The sequence below is a fragment of the Macaca mulatta genome, chromosome 2 (assembly GCF_049350105.2).
Source record: "Macaca mulatta isolate MMU2019108-1 chromosome 2, T2T-MMU8v2.0, whole genome shotgun sequence".
Lineage (NCBI taxonomy): Eukaryota > Metazoa > Chordata > Mammalia > Primates > Cercopithecidae > Macaca > Macaca mulatta.
Window position 1 is genome coordinate 15,682,161 of NC_133407.1, and position 24,071 is coordinate 15,706,231.

General features: G+C 48.3%; 2 protein-coding genes across 2 annotated transcripts in view; one reads left to right on the plus strand and one right to left on the minus strand.

Moving 5' to 3' along the window:
- TRIM71 (tripartite motif containing 71) overlaps positions 1-23,614 on the minus strand; it is a 77,796-nt gene extending 54,182 nt beyond the window's left edge. The window contains exon 1 of the mRNA XM_015132387.3: positions 21,267-23,614. Within this exon, the coding sequence (XP_014987873.3) occupies positions 21,267-22,118 (852 nt within the window). The 5' untranslated portion in view covers positions 22,119-23,614. The remainder of the gene's footprint in view (positions 1-21,266) is intronic.
- LOC106997155 (uncharacterized) lies at positions 23,069-23,573 on the plus strand. The gene is given in 2 exon segments (XM_077991361.1): positions 23,069-23,497; positions 23,499-23,573. Coding segments are annotated over 2 exon segments (504 nt in total).
- Positions 23,615-24,071: the final 457 nt, after the last annotated feature.

Genomic DNA, 24,071 nt, shown 5'->3' on the forward strand with positions numbered 1-24,071 from the left:
CAATTCCGAACCCTGCTAGTGCCAAGTGATAAGGGACCTTGCCCCCACAAAAAAGTTCAATAATCAATTTGACTTTCTACAGTGAAGACTCAACAATTATGCACGAGGAAACAGCCTAAAGCCTACTGTAAGTTCTGGGGCTTGGGGGATCAGACGTCCCTCCTTGGTGAGATCATGTCTTCCGGGTGCGGTGGCTCACCCCTGTAATCCCAGCACTTTGGGAGGCCAAGGCAGATGGATCACGAGGTCAGGAGTTCGAGACCAGCCTGACCAACATGGCGAAACCCCGTCTCTACTAAAAATACAAAAATTAGCCAGGCGTGGTGGTGCACACCTGTAATCCCAGCTACTCAGGAGGCTGAGGCAAGAGAATCACTTGAACCCAGGGGGCGGCGGTTGCAGTGAGATGGTGCCACTGCACTCCAGTCTCAGTGACCAAATGAGACTCTTGTCTCAGAAAAAATTCATGTCACTTTCACACAGGACCTTACCATCCATGAAAGGCAGTTCTGAATGGCATGTATAATAGCTGATCCATGACAAGAAACACCCTCCACTCACACCCCTGAAATGAAACGTCCTTGTAAGTTTAGATTTCTGATTAAGGAGGCTCTAAGCTAGGCATGGTGGCTCACGTCTGTAATCCCAGAGGCCCAGGCGGGCAGATCATCCGAGGTCAGGAGTTCGAGACCAGTCTGGCCAACATGCTGAAACCCCGACTCCATTAAAATTACAAAAATTAGCCAGGCATGGTGCCATGTGCCTGTCATCTCAGCTAGTCAGGAGGCTGAGGCAGGAGAATTGCTTGAACCGGGCAGGCAGAGGTTGCTGTGAGAGCTGAGATCGCGACACTACACTCCAACTTCAGTGACAGAGCAAGACCTCATCTCAAAAAAAAAAAAAGAGCTCAGAACCCAAATTTTTCCTGAGAAGAAGAGTCTTCAGGAATGGAAACCACCAATCTGTCACATCCAATTGACCAGCAGGCCTGAAAAGCTATGAACTTTCTCATAAGCCTTCACTAGTCTCTACAAGCAACCTTCCTCCAAGGACAAAAGAGCTTTAGCTCCCCTATACCAAGCGCCACTAGGAGAATACATAGAAACTGGCATTCTGCGTTAGGGCTTCACTTCTCCACTGCATGCCCCTTCAGTGCTTGACTTAATTAAAAAAAAAAAAAAAAAAAGCCAGGCGCAGTGGTGCCTGTAATCTCAGCACTTTGGGAGGCCGAGGCGGGTGGATCACTTGAGGTCGGGAGTTTGAGACCAGCCCGATCAACATGGAGAAACCCCCTCTCTACTAAAAAATATAAAATTAGCCGGGCGTGGTGGCGTATGCCTCTAATCCCAGCTATTCGGGAGGCTGAGGCAGGAGAATCATTTGAACCTGGGAGGCGGAGGTTGCAGTGAGCCAGAGATCGCGCCATTGTACTCCAGCCTGGGCAACAAGAGTGAAACCTGGATAGTACCTAATCCAAAATAATATAGTACTTCTACATGTACATCATTATCCACGGTACCCCAAATCCCCAGTAATTCTACTTCCCTTTATAAGTGATGTAAGGGCCTCCAGAGGGCAAGCCCTATTTATTGCTTTATGTCCTCCAGCACCCGGAGAGTGCCAGGCACATGGCAGATGCTCAATGACAAGTGTGTTGATTGAGCGAAATTCACATCCACATGAAATTCACATCCACATTTTTCGAGCAATCCTTGAGGAATTTGCCTGCCAGCAGGCATCTGCTCAGAGGACAACAATGTGCCCTGGCCATTTGCATTGTGGCCCTTAAAACAGAAAAAGAGAGAGAATCTGAGCCTTCTGAGAAGCTAAATGCCATAGAGGTAAAGAATTTAGGAGGTTTTTTTTTTTTTGAGTCTGTCACCCAGGCTGGAGTGCAGTGGCGTTATCTCAGCTCACTGAAGCCTCTGCCTCCTGGGTTCAAGCAATTCTCCTGCCTCAGACTCCCGAGTAGCTGGGACTACACGTGCGTCCCACCATGCCCGGCTAATTTTTTGTATTTTTAGTAGGGACGGGGTTTCACCATGTTGGCTAGGATGATCTCCTGACCTCGTGATTCGCCCACCTTGGCCTCCCCAAAGTGCTGGGATTACAGGCGTGAGCCACCATGCCCAGTGACGTTAGTAAGTTTTACAACTATTATCAGATCAGTAGTAAGCCAGGACATCAGACATTGCAACTTTTCATCCTTAGAGACTTGACCATATCCTCAGCCCCTCAAACTATACTTTTCATAAATCTTTTTGAGACCCATGACCAAAGAAGCAGGCCAAATTCTCCACAGATTTGTACTAAAAGGCAACGTAGTAAAGGAACTTTCTGGGCTGGTGGAAATGCCCTATCTTGATTGTGGTGGTGGCAACACAAACTTATTAGACAGTACAAAATGCAATATATATTTCAAAACACCTTTATATCAATGTGTACACAACTAAATTACAGTCAGTCATAAAGATGGCATTGCATACGCTTAGGAAATAAGAACAATGATATTATCCATGCTGTTAACAATGATTACATTTGGGGAGTGAAACTGGTAAATTTTTTTTTTGTTTTTAAATATACTTCAAGTTTGCCTGTGTTACAGTGACTACTTATTTCTTTTGCAATTTAAAAATCCAATGAAGATAAAAAAATTGAGGGGGGAAAAGGCACCTATAAGACAGCAATTCTGTATGTTTTTGAAAAAGCCCAGCCCGGGAATAGGTACATGCTGAAGGAATGGGTGGTTTGTAACAAGACCTAGACCAATACAAGCACCATCACTTGTCTGCTGTGAATAAATGAACGTCTGCAGAGACTATTTCCTTAATAGCTACCAGTATAATAGCTACCAGTATATGGCCACGAAGCATGAACACTCAACTGATTGCAAGCCAGCTGGCATTCACAAGTTAAGGACCTTCATATACCTGCTCTTCATCCACAGCCACTAGCTATTTTCAGAATGGCTTCCCTGAAATCTAAGGTACAAAGAAAAAAAGGACAAGAAACCATTCACCAACAGAGACAGGACATTAGGCTCATCATTTGTTCTAAATAAAATTAGATCCACCTCATATGATATACCAAGACTATATCCTAAAGTGGGACCTAAAGACACAAAATGTAGAGAAAGTAAATGTCTATCACACTAAAATTTAAAATGTATACCAAGTTAAACTAAATGGAGGCAAACCATGGCCTCAGAGAAATCCTTTGTAACACACAACTAGTAATCAGTATTTATCCAAAATGCCTACAAATTGAAATTTTTTTAAACCCAAGAAATCAACCCAGGAACAGGAGCAGGGAACTCAGGAGGAAAACTCAAATGGCCAATAAACATACAAAAAGCTCACGCACACCTCATAGCTATTGCAGAAATGAAGAGTAAAACAACAGGACGAACCCTTTTTTTCATTAGATTGATGGCAATAAGGGAGGGGTGGAGAGGGAGGAAATGTGGCTGGTGGGAGGCAAGCTCTCAGGAGCAAAGTGCTGGGATTTATTAACATCTCAAATGTGCCTCTCCAGGGTTCCAGAGATCTCCTAGCTGGGGAAGCAGGCGGGGGAGGGGAGGATCTCCCTTCTATAAGAGAGGGTAACAGGGACACAAGGATGTGCATTGCTGGCAACAGCCAAATAAAAGAGGCAATCAGAAGCAGAGAAAGGCAAAATAAATTTCACACTATAAAGGCCAAGTTTAGTGCAAATAACGACCAGCAAGTCAGTACAGGGTGGCATCTACACATGTTTTTTGAGACTAAACTCTATATGCTTGTGTATGTAAATGGTTGCTTGAAAGGAACCCCACGAACCTGGAACACCACACACTTTGGAAAGAAGTGGGACAGAAGTACATTTTAAAAATAAAATTTGGCCGGGCGCGGTGGCTCAAGCCTGTAATCCCAGCACTTTGGGAGGCCGAGACGGGCGGATCATGAGGTCAGGAGATCGAGACCATCCTGGCTAACACGGTGAAACCCCGTCTCTACTAAAAAAATACAAAAAACTAGCCGGGCGCGGTGGCGGGCGCCTGTAGTCCCAGCTACTTGGGAGGCTGAGGCAGGAGAATGGCGTGTACCCGGGAGGCGGAGCTTGCAATGAGCTGAGATCTGGCCACTGCACTCCAGCCTGGGCAACAGAGCATGACTCCGTCTCAAAAAACAAAAAAAAATAAAAATAAAAAAATAAAATAAAATAAAATTTACAGATAATCCAAACAACAAATAGGTTTATATTACTTACGATTAGAGTTAACTACAGTTACTTCCTAGGATAAAAGGTATCCCTGAGAAAAATCTCAGTTTTCTATTCATCCAGCAATTACGAGCTGACTAAGGATGGTGAAGGAAGGAGAAATGAAAAACATCAAATATTATACTCACAGGCATAGACATACTCAGAAAAATTACAACCTAAAATGACAGGCGTTGTGAATTCTAAACAAAACGTCATTTTCCCAAAACCATTAAACGTTGTTGTCTTTTAAACACACATTTAAAACAAAATTGTTACCCCTTCCCTCCCTTTTTCACCCCTATCAAGTGTTAACATACTTTTGATTAAGCATTCATTCATCTGGGTTCCTCTTTTCTGTTCACAGTGAGTCAACCTGTCTGTTTTTACCATTTAGAGGGGGAGAGGACCCTCGCACAGTGATAACATTTACAAATAGGTGTAAAGTCAAGGAATTAAAATGAGAATGTTTCTTAACCTGCTGAAGCTACAGAACTGTTACACGTTGGACATTCTGCCCCCACTCCCCCGCCATCATGTTACACATGCAAAACCTGTGATTTGTCCAGATGTCCTTAACATGCCAATAACGGGAACCCAACAGAGCCTGAAACTCAACCTCTTCTCTCAAAGCAGAGCTTAACATCACCTCCTTCTCATCTTCATAGTTTCATCTTGCACACGGCTTTTAAATTTTATTCCATTCGATGCTTTACATACCTTTCATGATGGGGAAGACAACTGGTTTTACGTCTCAACAAGCAAACAAAAAAATCTGTATAAATTAAATTCTATGGGGTTAGGACAAAAAGGCACTGACAGTTCATTCTGCCAGTTCGGGCAGAATTTGTCTGAATGTCATTACATTCAGACAAATTCTGTGCTCAGATTCTGTAGTAGACCATAGACAAAACGAATGCTCAAAATGCCAAATGTGAACATCATCCCTCCTTTTTTTTTTTTTTTTTTTTTTTTGAGATGGAGTCTCGCTCTGTCACCAGGCTGGAGTGCAGCGGCGCAATCTCGGCTCACAGCAACCTCTGCCTCCCGGGTTCAGGCTATTCTCCTGACTCAGTCTCCAGGGTAGCTGGGACTACAGGCACCCGCCACCCCGCCTAGCTAATTTTTGTATTTTTAGTAGAGAAGAGGGTTTCACCATGTTGGTCAGGATGGTCTCTATATTGACCTTGTGATCCACCCACCTCGGCCTCCCGAAGTGCTGTGATTACAGGTGTGAGCCACCGCGCCCGGCCTCCCACCATCCCTCCTTTTATGAGAAAAGGAAATGCTCATTTTCCAACTTTAAAACTGGCTATACTAGAAGTAAAATTCCCCCGATCTAGGAAACCCTGGTATACTTAATGTCTTTCATTGTATGCCTGTGTATGTTAACATTTGTGTATGTAATTAACACACAATCTACTTACATAAACCAACAATAAAGCTGCAGATGAAGACAGGAAACAACTTCAGCTACAGGATCTCAATCAAGGCAAGTCTGGATTTATTGCACAACAGGCTTAACATGAAATCTGTAGCTGCTTTGTCAAGTCCCAAACGTCATCTAGACTTAATCACTATCTCCTGCTATGAGGCTTTGCTATCCTTTCTTCAAATGGTTTCCATTTATGACCATAACAAACACAATCACTCTTTCACCTACCAAACTTCAGTTTAAAAGTGGAGACGCTGAAACCTTACTTAACTTATACACACGGAGGTAACTCTGAGCCCCAAAGCTCCAAATATTTTGGGTCAGTCCACAGCTGAACAGACCTGTGTTTTTTCTTTGTATTTGCAGCACCTATGTGGTTTTCAAAATCAAATTAAATTGGAAAAACTAATTTTCCTCTTGAAATATTCCTCTAAATCCCTGAAGGCTCTTTTCAAGCTAACGACAGAAACAAAGGAAGTAGAAACCTGTTGTATTAGGAAAATGAAGAAAATTAAAAACAAACAAAGACGCATTTTTCCCCCCAAAGATCAAGGATGGGGGTGGGGCACAGTAGGTGCTTCCATTAGCCCTATGCAGCACTGTCCCCATATTAATTCTTTCACATTAAATTTCTACATAAATGTCTTCACTTATAAATAGGGCATATTGCAGAAAATATTTCATTTGATTCTCAAACAAAAAAGTCAGGTCGTTCTTCCCACTGCACTTTAGCCTGAGCAAAAAAAAAAAAAAAAACGTGCTCAGTACTCCTGCAGCCTGTACTCAACCTCCCCATCTCACTCTTAAGATTGTAACCATCGGCCGGGCGCGGTGGCTCAAGCCTGTAATCCCAGCACTTTGGGAGGCCGAGGCGGGCGGATCACAAGGTCAGGAGATCGAGACCACAGTGAAACCCCGTCTCTACTAAAAATACAAAAAATTAGCCGGGCGCGGTGGCGGGCGCCTGTAGTCCCAGCTACTCAGGAGGCTGAGGCAGGAGAATGGCGGGAACCCGGGAGGCGGAGCTTGCAGTGAGCCGAGATCGCGCCACTGCACTCCAGCCTGGGCAACAGCGTGAGACTCCGTCTCAAAAAAAAAAAAAAAAAAAAAAAAAAAAGATTGTAACCATCATGCACTGAATGTCTTACTTCACACCGGGGAGACAGCCGGGGGGTTCCAAACCAGCTATCCACAGACGCTCCCTCTGTGCAACAGCAGCAGCCTCCACTCCAGTCAGAAGCAGATTAAGGACACAGCCAAGGCAGGGGATCATCTTATTATCCCAAATGTGAAGTCTACAGCAGGGATGCGGGACTGTTTTGCTCTCTGCTGTTTCCCCAGGGCTTACTTTACCAGTTTTCATAGAAATTCCAGTTTCCATAGAAATTACAATATTCTGCACCCCTATTTCATCTTTACTTGAGCTGGGTTAATTACAATAAGCAGGTTTGGGAACAACAGCCTTTTTTTTTTTTTTTTTTTTTTTTTTTGAGACGGAGTCTCGCTCTGTCACCCAGGCTGGAGTGCAGTGGCCGGATCTCAGCTCACTGCAAGCTCCGCCTCCCGGGTTCACGCCATTCTCCTGCCTCAGCCTCCCGAGTAGCTGGGACTACAGGCGCCTGCCACCTCGCCCGGCTAAGTTTTTGTATTTTTAGTAGAGACGGGGTTTCACTGTGTTAGCCAGGATGGTCTCGATCTCCTGACCTCGTGATCCGCCCGTCTCGGCCTCCCAAAGTGCTGGGATTACAGGCTTGAGCCACCGCGCCCGGCCTCTTTTTTTTTTTTTTTTTTTTAAGACAGAGTTTCATTCTTGTCACCGAGGCTGGAGTGCAATGGTGAAGTGGTGCGATCTCAGCTCGCTGCAACCTCCACCTCCCGGGTTCAAGTGATTCTCCTGTGATTCTCCTGCCTTAGCCTCCCAAGTAGCTGGGACGACAGGTGCGTAACACCAAGCCTGGCTAGATTTTGTATTTTTAGTAGGGACTGGGTTTCACCATGTGTTGGCCAGGCTGGTCTCGAACTCCTGACCTCAGGTGATCCACCTGCCTTGGCCTCCAAAGTGCTGGCATTACAGGCGTGAGCCACCGCGCCCAGCCCAGTCAATAATTCTTTATATTATTATTTAATGTGGCTCTGGCCCCTGATATTATTTCTTCAATGTATCAATCATCCACCCCCTAGGAAGGGAGGAAGAGGAGGGTAATAATTAGGTAAAAGGTCTGATTTTTAAACTTGTATTATTTTTTATTGAGACGGAGTCTCACTTTGCAACCCAAGCTGGAATGCAGTGGTATGATCTCAGCTCACTGCCACCTCCACCTCCCAGGCTCAAGCAATCTTATCTCTTGAGTAACTGGGACCACATGTGTGCCACCACACCTGGGTAATTCCCCAACATTACTGTTCATTCAGCCCCAAACTCATCTCCCCATCTGAACTTACTTGGATTCCATCAACCTTAGCAGACAGGATCTCATTCCCTTGCTCAGGCTGAAAAGTGCAATGGCATGATCATAGCTCACTGCATCCTGGGCTCAAGTGATCCTCCCATCTCAGACCCTCCCCACTCCTCCAGTAGCTGGAACCACAGGGGCACAACTACGGTGCTCGGCTAATTTGCAGAGACAGGGTCTTGCTTTGTTGCCCAGGCTGGTCTTGAAATTCCCAGTTTCAAGCCATCCTCCTGTCTCAGCCTCCCAAAGTGCTGGGATTACAGGAATGAGCCAATGTGCATGGCCAACTTTAGCATTTAAATTTCATCTAGTAATTTAAATAAAGGCCGGGCGCGGTGGCTCAAGCCTGTAATCCCAGCACTTTGGGAGGCCGAGGCGGATGGATCACGAGGTCAGGAGATCGAGACCATCCTGGCTAACACGGTGAAACCCTGTCTCTACTAAAAATACAAAAAACTAGCCGGGCGTGGTGGCGGGCGCCTGTAGTCCCAGCTACTCGGAGGCTGAGGCAGGAGAATGGCGTGAACCCGGGAGGCGGAGCTTGCAGTGAGCCGAGATCGCGCCACTGCACTCCAGCCTGGGTGACACAGCGAGACTCCGTCTCAAAAAAAAAAAAATTTAAATAAGGCCACATATAAAGAGGCCATATAGGGAAGTAGAGAATGCCCTCCCCGCAATTCACCTTTTCCTTTTCAGTTTTATATTCCCAGTCAAACCACAAGACTAAAGCAAGGAATAGAACGTAGACTGCTCTTACACACCTTCAGCGAAGAGCACAATTCACACTGAACAGAAATAGGCATTCAAATATTTTGAAGGCAAATTTTAACACATCCAAGTTCTGTCAGCAATGAGGAACTGCCCAAGTTATTTCATGGCATCAAATATTGCTTGGCCATCAACCAAAAAATATCTTTTAAGGAAGATAACGGCTGGGTGCAATAGCTCATGCCTATAATCCCAAGTACTTTGGGAGGCCAAGGAGGGCAGATTACTTGAGGTCAAGAGTTCAAGACCCGCCTGGCCAACATGGTAAAACCCCATCTCTACTCAAAATACAAAAATTAGCCAAGTGTGGTTGCATGCGCCTGTAGTCCCAGCTACTCCGGAGGCTGAGGCAAGAGAATCACTTGAACCCGGGAGTCAGAGGTTGCAGTGAGCCGAGATCACACCATTGTACTCCAGCCTGGTCATCCCAGCGAGATTCTGTCTCCAAAAAAAAAAAAAAAGGAAGATAAGCAACATTGTTTAATTTCACGAAAACAAACTTTAGCTGTTTGGCTGCAACTTGCAGGAAAAGTTGAAGCCAAATTTTTTCATGATATTTACAGTTACGGGCACATACATTACAATATAAATTTTTCTATCTCTTTCAAACCACCTTCATGTGAAAGAAATCCCCATAAATAGGTCTGGAAGATGTAGCCACCCCTATCACTCCCATCTTAAGGGTCAGAAATCAAGTCAGTTAAGTGACTTGTCCAAGGTCACACAGGGCAATACTAGGACTTAAATCCAGTCGTTATCCTATGGCTCATGGTCTTACCTATACCAAGAAGCTGTGAGCATTTTTCAAGCTACTCTTCCCCTTTCATCTCCAAAATCCCCCAACAGTCCCCCACCCCCATCTTTATAATGTGGTTGGAAAAGTCCATCAAAACTCAACATTTGCAGGCAGGCACAGTGGCTCACGCCTGTAATTCCAACACTTTGGGAGGCCGAGGTAGGTGGATCACCTGAGGTCAGGAGTTCGAGACCAGCCTGGCCAACATGGTGAAACCCAGTCTCTGCTAAAAAAAAAATATCAAAATTACCCAGGCGTGGTGGCGGGCACCTGTAATCCCAGCTACTGGGGAAGCTGAGGCACAAGAATCGCTTGAACCCAGGAGGCGGAGGTTGCAGTGAGCCTAGATCACGCCACTGCACTCCAGTTCCGGCAAAATAACAAAACATAGAAACAAAAAAAAAAACCCTCAACATTTGGGGCAGGAGGAGGCATCCTATGGCTTGAAAACTAAGAAGTGTCCTTTGTTTCTGCAAAGGAATGAAGGGCATCTTCTGAGGGTCAAACCCAACTTGCACTAACTCATTGGAAGTTGACAATCAGGCAAAAGCTGGAAGTGGTCCTTAAATCCGCTGATATCGACAAGAGGCCAGACTTAGTGTAAAAATCCCCACTCCATTAATGTCAAATTGCTCTGAGGTGTTGGGGCCAGGGTGAGAGGGCATGGGGACAGGAGCAGGAGGTGGGCTCCATTCCCGGCAATCTGGAATAGAATATGCCCAGAGGATGCACCTCACCCTGACACTATGAGATGCAGTTATCATTTCAAGAGATTTTAACAAAACTCAAAGCTTTCTCCTTTGCTAAATTATCGTTCTGGTAATACTTACTAAATTAATTTTGGAATGACAAGCAGTTTTTTGCAAGATGGTTACACTCAGTTTTTGGCTAAGAGACCAGAGCCCATTTATGCTTTTTAATTTTCTCCTTAATGACTTAGGTCAAAGCAAGAAGATAAAATCAAAACAAACAAACAAACAAACAAAACACATGTAGAGGCTGGGCACAGTGGCTCACACCTATAATCCCAGCATTTTGGGAGGCCAAAGCAGGCGGATCACCTGAGGTCAGGAGTTCAAGACCAGCCTGGCTAACATGGCGAAACCCCATCTCTACTAAAAATACAAAATTACCCGGGCATGGTGGCATGCACCTATAGTCCCATGTACCTGGGAGGCTGAGGCAAGAGAATGCTGGAACCCAGGAGGCAGAGGTTGCAATGAGCCAAGATGGTGCCACTGCACTCTAGCCTGGGTGACAGAGCAAGACTCCATCTCAAAAAAAAAAAAAAAAAAAAAAATTCAGGCCGTAAATTTAGTATTAAGCAGATTTTTAAGGATTAATCTCAAAAAGCTGTTTGTCAGTAACACATGTTATTGTCACATAAAGAGCAATGTGGAAAGAGTGCTAGACTAGGAGTCAGGACAGTTTCTGATCAAGTCATTTCATACCCCAGGCCTCAGCATTCCCATTTGTAATGGAGAAGCTTCTTCTATGAAGACTTAAGGCCTTTCTTGTGACAATCTGATTCTTCTTCAGATGCCTCCTCCAATGCATACACACACACACACACACACACACACAGATACAATACCATGACATTAATGCTTACTAAATACTCTAGTTGCAGAGATTAGACTGTTCCATTGAGCAAGTTGATCTGCTTCCTTGATATGCCACAGTTTCCCTTCCTCTCCCCAGCCTCCACACAATATCCTGGCTTTAAAGATTAGTGATGGTGGCAGGGCACGGTGGCTCATGGCTGTAATCCCAGTACTTTGGGAGGCCAGGTGGGTGGATTACAAGGTCAGGAGTTGGAGACCAGCCTGGCCAACACGGTGAAACCCCGTATCTACTAAAAATACAAAAATTAGCCAGACGTGGCCGGGCGCGGTGGCTCACGCCTCTAATACCAGAACTTTGGGAGGCAGGTGGATCACCTGAGGTCAGGAGTTCAAGACCAACCTCACCAACAGAGAAACCCTGTCTCTACTAAAAATACAAAATTAGTCAGCTGTGGTGGCTCACGCCTGCAATCCCAGCTACTCGGGATCACACCAAAGAGTGAAACTCCGTCGCAAAAAAAAAAAAAAAAAATTAGCCAGGCATCGTGGTGCATGCCTGTAGTTCCAGCTACTCAGAAAGCTGAGGCAGAAGAATCGCTTGAACCGGGGAAGTGGAGGTTGCAGTGAGCCGAGATCACACCACTGCACTCCAGCCTGAGCGACAGAGCGAGAGTCTGTGTCAAAAAAAAAAAAAAAAATTAGTGTTTTCTAGTGGAGGGCAGTGGCTCATGCTTGTAACCCCAATACTCTAGGAGACTGAAGTAGGAGGATCACTATCACTTGAGGCCAAGAGTTCAAGACCAGCCTGGGCAACAAAGTGAGAACCCCGTCTCTACAAAAAAAATTAAAAAGAAAAATTAGTGGTTTTCAAACACATCATAGAAAATGTAAACAGGGGCCAGGTGAGGTGGTTGATGCCTATAATCCCAGCACTTTGGGAGGACAGGCAGGAGGGTGGGCTTGAGCCCAGGAGTCGGAGACAAGCCTGGGCAACATGGTGCAACCCAGTTTCTACAAAAAGAATTTTTTTTAATTAGCCAGGCTTCGTGGCATGCACCTTCTCGGGAGGTTAAGGTGGGAGGATCAGTTGAGCCGGGAAGGTTGAGACAGCAGTAAGCTGTGATTGCACCACTGCACTCCAGCCTGGGTGACAGAGCGAGACTCCACCTCAAAAAAAAAAAAAAAAAGTTTACAATTGCCTTCAATTGTAGGGCACTGTGCTATAAGACTTTACATGTCAGCTCTAATCCTTACAACACCGCAAAGGGTTACCCTCATTTTACAGATGCAAAAACTGAGGCAAAGCAGAATCTAACCTAGAACCAGAGCACTCAAGCAAAGCCAAATAATTAAACGGACACTTGATTAAGACTGCCTATCAGGAATCTTACTTTTTTCCAACTATTACCCTAAACTTTCTACTCTCCCGCTCAATGCTTATCTACAACATTTCTGGAAGCATTTTCAGTACAAATCTATTGATAATCCTAAGTAACAGAAATGTCTCCCTTTGACATTGATCTCAGAGCGCACAGATCAAAATGTGGAGATAAACGATCTAAACTCCTGACTTCCTTTAAGTGTCCCACACATGGTAATAATGGCTGCTGATGCCACTCATTCACAATTCTCATTTTTAAAACACCAGTGCTTAAGTAGTCATCAAATCTATACTCAGCAGCAAACCTTAAGTGCAGATTTTTTTATATAACACCATTTTAGTAATTATCCCAATCAGTCTCAAAAGAGTATGAAACGACTTCCCCAAATCCACTGGCATTTCAAGAAAAACATTTGAACTGCAAAAGATTAAGACAAGAACAAAATGGCTGGCCAAACTTTCCAGAAGTAACAGCTACAGGATGCAGCAGCCAACAGATGTTTTACAAAGGCTCTCATTCTCAGGGGCGCCTGACCTGACTGACCACTCAGGCTCCAAAGTCCATTCAAGGGCCCGTGGAATTCACAGGGTGTCAGATCCAGAAGGGTATGTCCTCAGTCTACACAACTGATCTGCATCCACTTTATTCTTTTTGTGCCCACCGCTCTATTTAAAACCTATTAATGTTGACAAAATGTGCTATTCTGCAGAAGCTCATATAAATGATCACAATCAAGAGTTATGCCCCCTTGCATAAGTTATGCCCCCTTGCATAACTCTGAGACAGATTCTCCTGTCTCAGTCTCATAAGTAGCTGGGTTCACAGGTATGCACCACCATGCCTGGCTAATTTTGTATTTTTTGTAGAGACAGGGTTTCGCCATATTGGCCAGGCTGGTCTCCAATGATCACCCGCCTCAGCCTCCCAAAGTGCTGGGATTAGGGCGTGGTGGCTCACGTCTGTGATTTCAGCACTTTGGGAGGCCGAAGGTGGGCGGATCACGAGGTCAGGAGATTGAGACCATCCTGGCTAACTCGGTGAAACCCCGTCTCTACTAAAAAAAATTACAAAAAAATTAGCTGGGCAGACGCCTGTAGTCCCAGCTACTCAGGACACTGAGGCAGGAGAATGGCGTGAACTCGGGAGGCAGAGCTTGCAGTGAGCTGAGCAGAGATCAGGCCACTGCGCTCCAGCCTGGCAACAAGACTGCGTCTCAAAAATAAAAACAAACTCACCTGGCCGGGTGTGGTGGCTCACACCTGTAATCCCAGCACTTTGGGAGGCCAAGCTGGGTGGATCACTTGAAGTCAGGAGTTTGAGCCCAGCCTGACCAATGTGGTGCCACTACACTCCAGCCTGGGTGACAGAGCAAGACTACCTCTCAAAAAAAAACAAAAAACAAAAAAAAAACAAAAAAAAAAAACAGAACTCACCTGATGGGAATTAAAGTTCAGGTTAGGAACCATCTAGGATTAGAAAATCTACAGTAAGGAGCCGGGCGCGGTGGCTCACGCCTGTAATCCCAGCACTTTGGGAGGCCGAGGCGGGCGGATCACAAGGTCAGGAAATCGAGACCTCGGTGAAACCCCGTCTCTACTAAAAATACAAAAAAATTAGCCGGGCGCGGTGGCGGGCGCCTGTAGTCCCAGCTACTCGGGAGGCTGAGGCAGGAGAATGGCGTGAACCCGGGAGGCGGAGCTTGCAGTGAGCCGAGATCGCGCCACTGCGCTCCAGCCTGGGCGACAGAGCAAGATTCTGTCTCAAAAAAAAAAAAAAAAAGAAAAAAAAAAGAAAATCTACAGTAAGGATGACCCAAAAAACTATTAGCCTAAGTCTAATATGAGTATCTCTAAAACTCAGGTTTGGATGGAGTTTCTTTTTGTTTTTGAGACATAGCCTTGTTCTATCGCCCAGACTGGAGTGCAGTGGCACAATCCTGGCTCACCGCAACCTCTGCCTCCCAGGTTCAAGTGATTCTCCTGCCTCAGCCTCACTAGCTGGGATTCGCCCGGATAATTTTTGTATTTTTAGTAGCAAAGGGGTTTCACCATGTTAGTCAGGCTGGTCTCCAACTCCAGGCCTTATGTGATCGGACGTCGGCCTCCCAAAGTGCTGGGATTACAGGCATAAGCCACCGCACCCCCTGGGAGGGCAGTTGAGTGGGATCGTCCCCCATTTCATTTCATTCTACCTTCAAAGCCAGTTTGTAAGTAAACTGCATTTATCTACACCACGAGGAAGGCAAGAAATGGCATGGGAGAGGCAAAGATTTACCTTGGAATATGGTTTAAGTCAAACAGTTTCAAATGTAAAGGGACACCACTAGGCCCCCTACTCCTCCCACTTTTTAGGTTGACAAGTCAGAGTCTTGTCAATCAAAACAGTCAATCTGGTTTCAGCCAACTCGGTTTGTGAGTATAGACAAAACCTCAAAAGGAGGGGAATAATTTAGTATCGAACAAGTAGGAGGTCACATCAGCTTTAGAGGAAAGATGGATCAAGCTTACTCTTGCAAGCCACAATGCATGAAAGGTCAAGAAGAAAAGCGGTAACAGAGTGGGCTTCAATGGGTGGCATCTTGCTCCCTTAAGGCCACTGTAATTATCATTATCTTTCTCTTGCTCTCTTCCAAAATGGCAGAGATAGCAAAAACAGCCTTAGTGAGCCAGCCCTTTAACCTTTATTAGTTTTATGGGTGGGAGTGGGAGAAGGGAAGCACTATTTTGAAACTGCCTGCATAGTATAGAATTCATCTCACCCTTTTGCCTAAGCGTCAAAACTGACACTGAAATGGTCCTTTATTTGCTAAGAATGAATACAGACAAAATAAACCTTGCCCTGTGTGGAGAACCGGATGGAGAAATGGCAAACCATGTGACTTTTAGCACCAAAAATAACTCGGAGGGGGTTAAATTTTAGACCTACAGAAATAATGAAAATTCCTCTTGAACCAGAAAAACTTACAAACACGTTTTACTCTGGCAAAACACTTCAAAAAGCATTTTAGCCTTTTCACCTCACTGACAGCTTCCACAAGAGCTCCTTACTATACACGCGTGATTAGTTATTTTTTTCAGTAAAAAGACAAAAAGTCCAATTATGCTCATAATTTTACGTGTGAGGAGAAAGTTACATCCATATTAAGTAGTACTTAAGAAAACTACACATTTTAGCCTCCTGAGATCCTTCTAGAAAATAACTATCTAGGCCGGGCGCGGTGGCTCAAGCCTGTAATCCCAGCACTTTGGGAGGCTGGGACGGGCGGATCACGAGGCCAGGAGATCGAGAGACGATCCCGGCTAACACGGTGAAACCCCGTCTCTACTAAAAATACAAAAAACTAGCCGGGCGCGGTGGCGGGCGCCTGTAGTCCCAGCTACTCGGGAGGCTGAGGCAGGAGAATGGCGTAAACCCGGGAGGCGGAGCTTGCAGTGAGCTGAGATCGCGCCACTGCACTCCAGCCTGGGTGACAGAGCAAGACTCCGTCTCAAAAAAAAAAAAAAAGAAAAAAGAAAATAACTATCTAAGGGCCAGGCACAGTGGCTCACACCTGAATCCCAGCACTTTGGTAGGTCGAAGCAGGCAGAGCACCTTGAGGTCAGGAGCTCTAGACCAGCCTAGCCAACATGGCAACCCCTCGGCTCACCGCAACTCGGCTCACCGCAACTCGGCTCACCACAACCTCCGCCTCCTGGGTTTCCCCATTTTAAGTACACCTATTTCACGTTGAAAACAATGTTGGCCGGGCGCCTGGCTCACGCCTGTAATCCTAGCACTTTGGGAGGCCGAGGCAGTCGGATCACGAGGTCAGGAGATGGAGACCATCCTGGCTAACTCGGTGAAACCCCGTCTCTACTAAAAAGACAAAAAAAATTAGCCGTGCCTGGTGACGGGCGCCTGTAGTCCCAGCTACTCGGGAGGCTGAGACAGGAGAATGGCGTGAACCCGGGAGGCGGAGCTTGCAGTGAGGCGAGATGGCGCCACTGCACTCCAGCCTGGGCGACAGAGTGAGACTCCATCTCAAAAAAAAAAAAAAAAGAAAACAATGTCAATGATAAAGAACAAATATTATTGTCAAATGAAGACCTGGCAGTTTAGAAAAAGTACCCGTTTTGTTCCCAAATATCTTGTTTTCCAAAATGTATATTCCCAGAATTGGAAATAAAAATCTTGTATCAAATCTATGCAATCCCCAAATCACTACAGTTTATCTTTTCAAAGAAAGGAAACTGAACAAATAATCACAAAAGGTTTCCCAGACAGTGCTGATACTACAACAGCCTCCATATTACTAGCACAGTTCATGACACCTTATGCCTTCAAGGCAACCTCATCAGCACAGGCTTGCCAAACTAGCCATGGCCCCCACTTCCTGAGGGTCCACGTTGAAAAATCCATTCCTATGCACTTTAGTGGAAATAGCTTAAGGCCACAAAGGCTAAGCAATTAACATATCAATAATGAACATTTCCCTCCTATATATTTTTATCAAGCGTTTTCTGAATTCAATAGGCTTCCAAATGTCTACCTGCTACACTGGATTCAAAGCAGCAACCTTTGTTAAAGTTTGGTTTTCCAGCCAGTAGGTGAGATGTCTGCACTCAGAGGACATATTCACCCGGTAGTGTAGAGCACGTACAGAAATACTAGAATACCCATTTCTGTTCACTTTCTCTCCTTGTCCTTACTTAAAAAAAAAAAAAAAAAAAAAAGCTGTTGAAATTAATATGAATCAATCAGATTCCAATTGAAATCCCAATTTCAGCTAGAAATTCTCAAACTGTATCATAAATTTCACCAACTTAGTTACATCTGATAACTTCTAAAGAAGGAAAAGATAGGACAGTATAACTGGGAAATTTGTATTATGTTTTTAAAAATATTTTGGTATGGATTTTATAATTTACGCAAGAACATGCATGTAATTTAAAAATAAGCGTGCATACACTGAGTATATGCAGGCTCGAAAAAACTTAAGACTTTGGGAACGGAGAATAATATACACTGGTGCTGAATACAGGTACGGTCCCATTTACTCGCAATATACGAAACAGAAATTCACACAACCACCGATTATTTTAGGCAGCAAATCTTGTTCCAAGAGTCTGAAGCCACTTTAAGTTTCCTGCCAGGAGACAGTCCCAGGGAGTGCTCAATGTTCAGGGTCAAATCAGGTTGGAATTCTAGAACTTTTATCTTCAGGTGGCATTTTAAAACCCAACACAGGGACCGCATGCATACTACCAACACCTGCACCCCTTTTTCCAACCAGAGACTCCAGAAAATTCCACCCCCGGACCCGCCTAACTGGGAACAATATTGCCATCCTCGGGTGGGGCGGGCTACAATGTTTTCCAGGTGGCAACAATGTCACCCCCACTGCCCCTCACCACTAGTGACAGAGGCTTTCCTGGGTTCAAACCTTGCTCAACTTCCCGCCATTCACAGAATCCTGACGCCCGGCTTAGGCACATAACACACCCAGGATTTGTGCTCCCAGTGTCGCCTCCAAGGCTGCAAAGGGCTCATGTCCTATGTGCCAAAAGCAAAACAATGCTAAAAGGCCACTTGTGAGCAGATGGAGCAGCGCTCACAGCTCCCTAGTTGTGAAACTCTTCCTCCCAAACTCAAGCGAAGACCCTTCTCCATGACCAGAGCAGCCGTGAACACCCCAGCGGGTGCCTGCAGGGAGAAGAGCAGCCGTCGGCCAGGCCACGTCCCCAAAGCCGAGACAGGCTCCGGGCTGGCCGGGCGGCGGCACAGGCCCGTGGCGACTCTGCCTGCGCCCGCCTCTCCCGGGACCCGCGGCACGCAGCGGGCCCGAGGCCAGCTGTTCCGGGGACAGCGGCCTCAGATTCCCCCCCCCCATGCTGGCTGGGCCACGGAGCCTGCAGGTCTTTCGGACTCTGGAGGCACAGAACTAGTGAAAAGCCCCAACTATGCTGTTGAAATAAGCCAAAGAGAGTAGCAGCAAGCAAGTCTCATTATTTCGTTGAAAAACCCAAAGATTTCCAGGTTATCATCACTACGGCTTAAAGCCAATTGCTCAGACAAGACACCTCACTTGCCAATCTTAAGGAGACATCTCCAAGGGGACACTTATGGAAGAAAGTCCCCTTGGGCGAGAGACACTGTAGGCTGGGGTAGGGTGTTTGGGCCTCCTTCCCAAGGTCAGGTGGCCTTAGTCACTATGAGGAAAAGGTGCTGCTCTGAATTATTTAGCGGAGCCTGTTGACAAGGGAAGTAACTCAGTTAAGGAGCTTGTCTTAAAAATTGAGGTAGACAGTATACACATTAAAATAAGTGGATTTAAGCATTCAGTATACCACAGTCAAGATATGGGCCTATCATCCTCCAAATGTAAATGTCCTAAAGCTCCTTCCCAGCCAGAGGGATGTCTTTTTAAAGGAACAATATTCTCAAACTGTTAACGTGATCACTTTCTTCAAAGAAAAGGAATTATTTAAGCTGTGGGTGGAACCGTTTATGAACCTCACTACCTGGCAGTGCTTTCTCTCCTAAACACTTGTCTTCTACTCAGAACACTGGTTTGTCACCTTTAATCTCAAATTTCTGGCGTTCTAAATCCAGGAATGAATAAAAGGGCCAAACAATTAATTTCCAAAACGTTTTTCATGAAAAGCTAAAGAGAGTAAGTAGAATCTTGCTCAAAACTGAGCAAATTTTATGTTAAGTATTAGTTACTTCAACCTGACATTGCACATGCTAAAAAGTGAATCTGAAGAGCTTCCGAGTACCTCCCACCCAGGGTGAGTGGAGAGCTTCACTTCTCAATTCACACTCCCCAGTGCAGTTTGAAGGGTTTTCTAATTTTAAAAGTGAATCAATCTTTTACAAGTCTGCCAACACTGAGCATCTACTGTTTCAGTCTAAATAAAAATATAGGTGGATCTTTAACTGGAAATATAAACTGACGTTTAAACTAAAAGCAGCTCTCAGGAGGGAAACTCCTGGATTCAACCCCATTCTGCTCGCCCTGCATTTGATCCCAATCTGCAAGTGAACTGGCTCCATTTTTCTGTTCCTGGGATTTGGATCGGTATTTACCTCAATCATTCATTTTTCTAAAAGTGCTTAAAGAACATGAACCCATATGTTAAAACTAGGAGTCCATTCAAAGTTTAAAAATGAAAACTGCCCCCTAGCTTCTTACCTAGAAGAAACCCTTTAAAAGGAGATGCCCACAACAAGTAGATTAGAATTTCAACTTTTTCCCAACAGGAGAAGCCAGCTAAAGGCCATCAGGCAATGGCTCCGCCCTCCTCCCCAAATAGCAGGTTAGGAGTGGAAAAGGTAGCAGCGCTGGGCTCACCTTTGCGGTGCTCGGTACCCACTCTCCAGCTCACACAGGCCATGACCCCCACTATGGTTTTTAAAGCCTCTGCCAAAAGTCTCCAGCTTACGCTATCAAGACTTTCACCAACACCCTTTCTCACCGGTCTACAGGTAGATCGCTTAAGTTACTGACCCCCTCCGGCAGAGCCCGCTTCTCAAGACTTTTGGCCTGCCTTTATTGGGTTCGGGGGAGCAGAAGATACTCGCGTAATACCAAAGGAAACGAGAAAGGGTTCACACTGTGTGAAAAATAAGCAAAAGTTTACTCGACAGCCCAAAGGGCGAAATCAAGCCCGAGGGTTGCGATGTAGCCCTAAGACCCTTCGCGCTCCGGCGTTCCAGCAGCGTACGGCTGCCTTGGTCTTTTCCAAGGAAGTGGAGCCCCTGGTTGAGCCGGGTGGATACCTCCTAACCAGGGAAACCGGTTCCTGTAGGGCTTGGAGTCCGGGCAGGCGGGCGCGGCCCAAGAGACTCAGGCGGGTGAAGATAACGTCGTCCCCTTATTCTGCTTCTATCTCGGGGTGGAGCCGTGGGCCTACGAACGGCGATTTCACGCTAGGAGAGTTCAGGGGCCAGAACACGCATTTCAAACAATATAGGAAGCAGCCGCGGCGAGAAGGCCTTAAGACGGGGGGCCCTTGGCCCTCAAAGATCCACAGACTCTCCCACTCTTACCCAACATAAGGAGGCAAGGACTACCACGCTGTCCCAACAAAAATAAAACCAGTCTTCCCCTCACAAGTGCGCACGTGGAAACCAGGTCTACGGAGGCACACCAACTCCACGCACTCACCCACACAACCACCACACAACCACCCCTTCCGGGCTCACGCCCTATTTTAAAGGCAACAACCTATGAGTTTTCCAAACAAAAATCTGAAAATAAAGGAGCCCCTTCTCATCACGTTGGGAGGCCTCTGGCGTGCCCGCGCCAGGAGGCCACGTCTACACAAACACACCTATCTCTTCCCAACTCATGCCTAACTGAAGACGATTGCCGCGTTTTGCCACACACAAATTAAAATCGGAAAAGGGAGGATCCCACGCTATGGGATATTTCGGGGCCCCTCGCGACACTTACACAGAATCCACTTCCACATACTTCCCAGGTCATGATCTACTTTGGTAGCGAGGACTGCCACGTAGCTGAAGGAAATACAAAGCAAATCCGGAGAGGGCCTCCCCCCCTCGCTACGGGACCGGCCGGGAGACCACTGTTGAGCATACACGCAGTTATCCGGTGAACACAAACACACGCCCCCACGCACTCACCTCGTCGTCGTGGTGCTGGCAGAAGCCGAGGCGCTCGGGAAACACTGAGAGGATGGAGAAGGGTGGGCCAGGAAAGGGCGGCCCGAGCCCCAGCTGCTGCGCCGCTGCCGCGGCACCGGGACCCGGCGGGCCGCGCTCGATGTAGTGGTCCTTGGTGAGGCGCACGCGCTGGTGCGCTCGGACGCAGTTGTCGCACAGGTGCTCCTGGCAGTCGAGGCAGCGCGAGGAAGCTGCGTTGCCCTCATCGCACGAGCTGCAGCCGTGAGGCCGGCGCAGCAGCAACGCCGACGGGGAAGCGGCCGGGCCGCCGGGTGCCGAGCGGGAAGCCGCGGGCGGCGGCGGTGCCTGCGGGAGTGGCGGTGCGGAGGCAGACGCGCGCGGGTGCGCGTGGTGAGCGTGGTGCCGGTGGTTGCTGTGGCCGCTGGCGCCCGCCGGGGCGCCGGCGCGCCCGTTCTTGGGCGGCGGCTCGTCGGCAGTGGCCACCACCGCGTCAAGCAGGTTGCTGAGCAGGAAGGCGGACGAAGGCAGCGCGTCCATGCCCGCCGCCTCTGTTAGCACTACTTTCTGGTCGCACACCGGGCAGCGCAGCTTGAGCGGCTCTCCAGGCGCGCCGCCGCTCGCCGCCGGCAGCCGGTGCGCCTCGAGGCAGGGGCGGCAGAAGGCGTGCAGGCAGGGTAGGACGTGTAGGCGGCGCGCCGCCGCCCCAGGGCCCCCGCCACCGCCCCCCGACGACGTGGACGTCTGCGAGGAGGACGACGACGCGGACGAGTTGGAGGAGAGCGGCGCCGGCGAGCCGCACATCTCCTTGCACAGCAAGCAGATCTGGAAATCGGTCTCGGGGAACGAAGCCATTTGCAACCCAGCCCGGAGGAGGGAGGAGACCAGAGAGGAAGAGGAGGAGGAGGAGGAGAGAGCGGACGAGGTGGGTGGGGGAGCCACCGACTCACTCAGAAAAATGCATCGATTAGGCCTGCAATCCGGGAGCCGGCACCAGAGCAGCGCTGCCCGCTAGGCTTCGCCACGTCCGGCCCGAGCGCTGCCACCCCCGACACTGCAGGCATTAAATGCCACTATCCAGCGGCAACACAGATTCCTCCGGATAACTTGGGGGCCGCGTGCCTTCCGAAGAAAGAAGACCGGAACAAGCCCCAACAGGCGAGGGGCGAGCGGGGGCAGGGAGGTCGGAAGACTCCCTGGAGCAGCTGGCGCTTCGCTTCGCGATAGCCGAAAGGAGTTCCCAAAAGGAGGGTTCTCTGTGCAGTCCCAGTCCTGGCGAGAGCAGAATTTGGTTCTACGAGTATTTGGTGCGTTGCTTTTCTTTAAACGAATCTAGTCTGTTCTTGGGAGGGGAAGGCGCCCCAAAGTAGTAAAGGCGGGAGCGGCGCGTCGCCAAGCCGGTGTCTCCCCGCGCGACGCCGGCTGCCCCGCCGCATGACGCGGCGGCTAGGGGCTCCTGGGTGGCCCGGCGTGCTGCGCTTGGGGCTTGCGCACCGCCAGGCGCGGCCTCGTCTGCAGGGCGGTGGGCCCCGCAGCAGCTGCAGCTCGTGGTGGCCCAGCCGCGGCCGCACGCGTGCAGTACGCACGCGCGTCCCACGCGCCTCGAGTCTCCCGCGCGCCTGCCCAGCCGGGCCGCGGCTGCCCGCGCTTAACACGCACGCGCGCCCCACGCGGCCCGGAGCCCTCGTGCCCCCGCCTCGCCTGGCCTGGGCGCTTCCCGCACGCTCTTTCCCCTTCGGCTTAGCGCGCGGGGCCGCAGGTCCCCGCGGGCCGCCCTGAATTATTCATCGGCAGGAAGATATTAGATGTACCCGCTCCGCGCGGGCCGTCGTGCAATGCTATCCGAGCTCCGCGCGCGCCCTGCGCCCCTCCTCCTCCTCACGTCCGTCCTCTCTGAAACCTTGGCAGCGAAGGGGGATCACATTTCCTTTGTCATTGGGCCATTTCGCCCTCGCCTTGGTCCCCCCTCCGATCCCGAGCCTCGGGGATGGAGGCTCCTCTCAGGCGCGCTGGAATCAGTGGAACCGGCAACAACCCCGCGCGGCGAGCTCGGGAGCCGCGTGGCCAACGCCGCCGGCTCGCGCCCGCGTCATCTTCTTTCTGAAACGAATCGCCGATCCGGACGCGGGTGGCCTCGGCCGCGCTGCGCCTACCGGGCTTTGCTCTCGCCGTGCCCCGGCCTCCTGGGGCTTTGCACAACTCCCCCAATTCGGGTTGCGTGCGCGCGCGCGCGGCCCCCTCTTTCTCTGCTTTGCCGCCTCTTCCTCCTCCTCCTCCTCTTCTCTTCAGTACGCCGGTTATTGGGACTGATCGGAATTCGGAATCCTTTTAATCTCCAAAGGAGCAAACTCACTTCCGCCCGAGTGCTGGGAGGGGGCTGGGGGAGGGGAGGCAGGGGAGGGGGCTCCAGGCAAACAGGAAACATTAGCCCTCTCAGCACGGCCCGCTTTTGTGTGCTCCCTCCCTCCTCCCTCCAACCTCCTCCCTTCTCCCGGCCGCTGGGGAGATGAACGCCCCCGGGCTTCAGTGTGACGACCTTTGAAACCTTCTGAGCGAGGAGCAGAGAACGACTCTTCCGTTTATTTAAAAAAGAAAAGATTTCATTCTGAATCCCTGGCTCAACCGAGACTGATATCCACTGCCTTGGAGATCTCGGTTTTTACCCACCTTTTTTTTTTCTTTTTACGTTTTTTAAAGGACTGTGCGTATCTGTGATCACCAAAACATCCCACAGTTGTGTGCAGTTGGATGCGTGGAATTAAGCGAATCTGAATTCTGATCGGCAGAGGGGCCAGAGTTCCCTTTTGA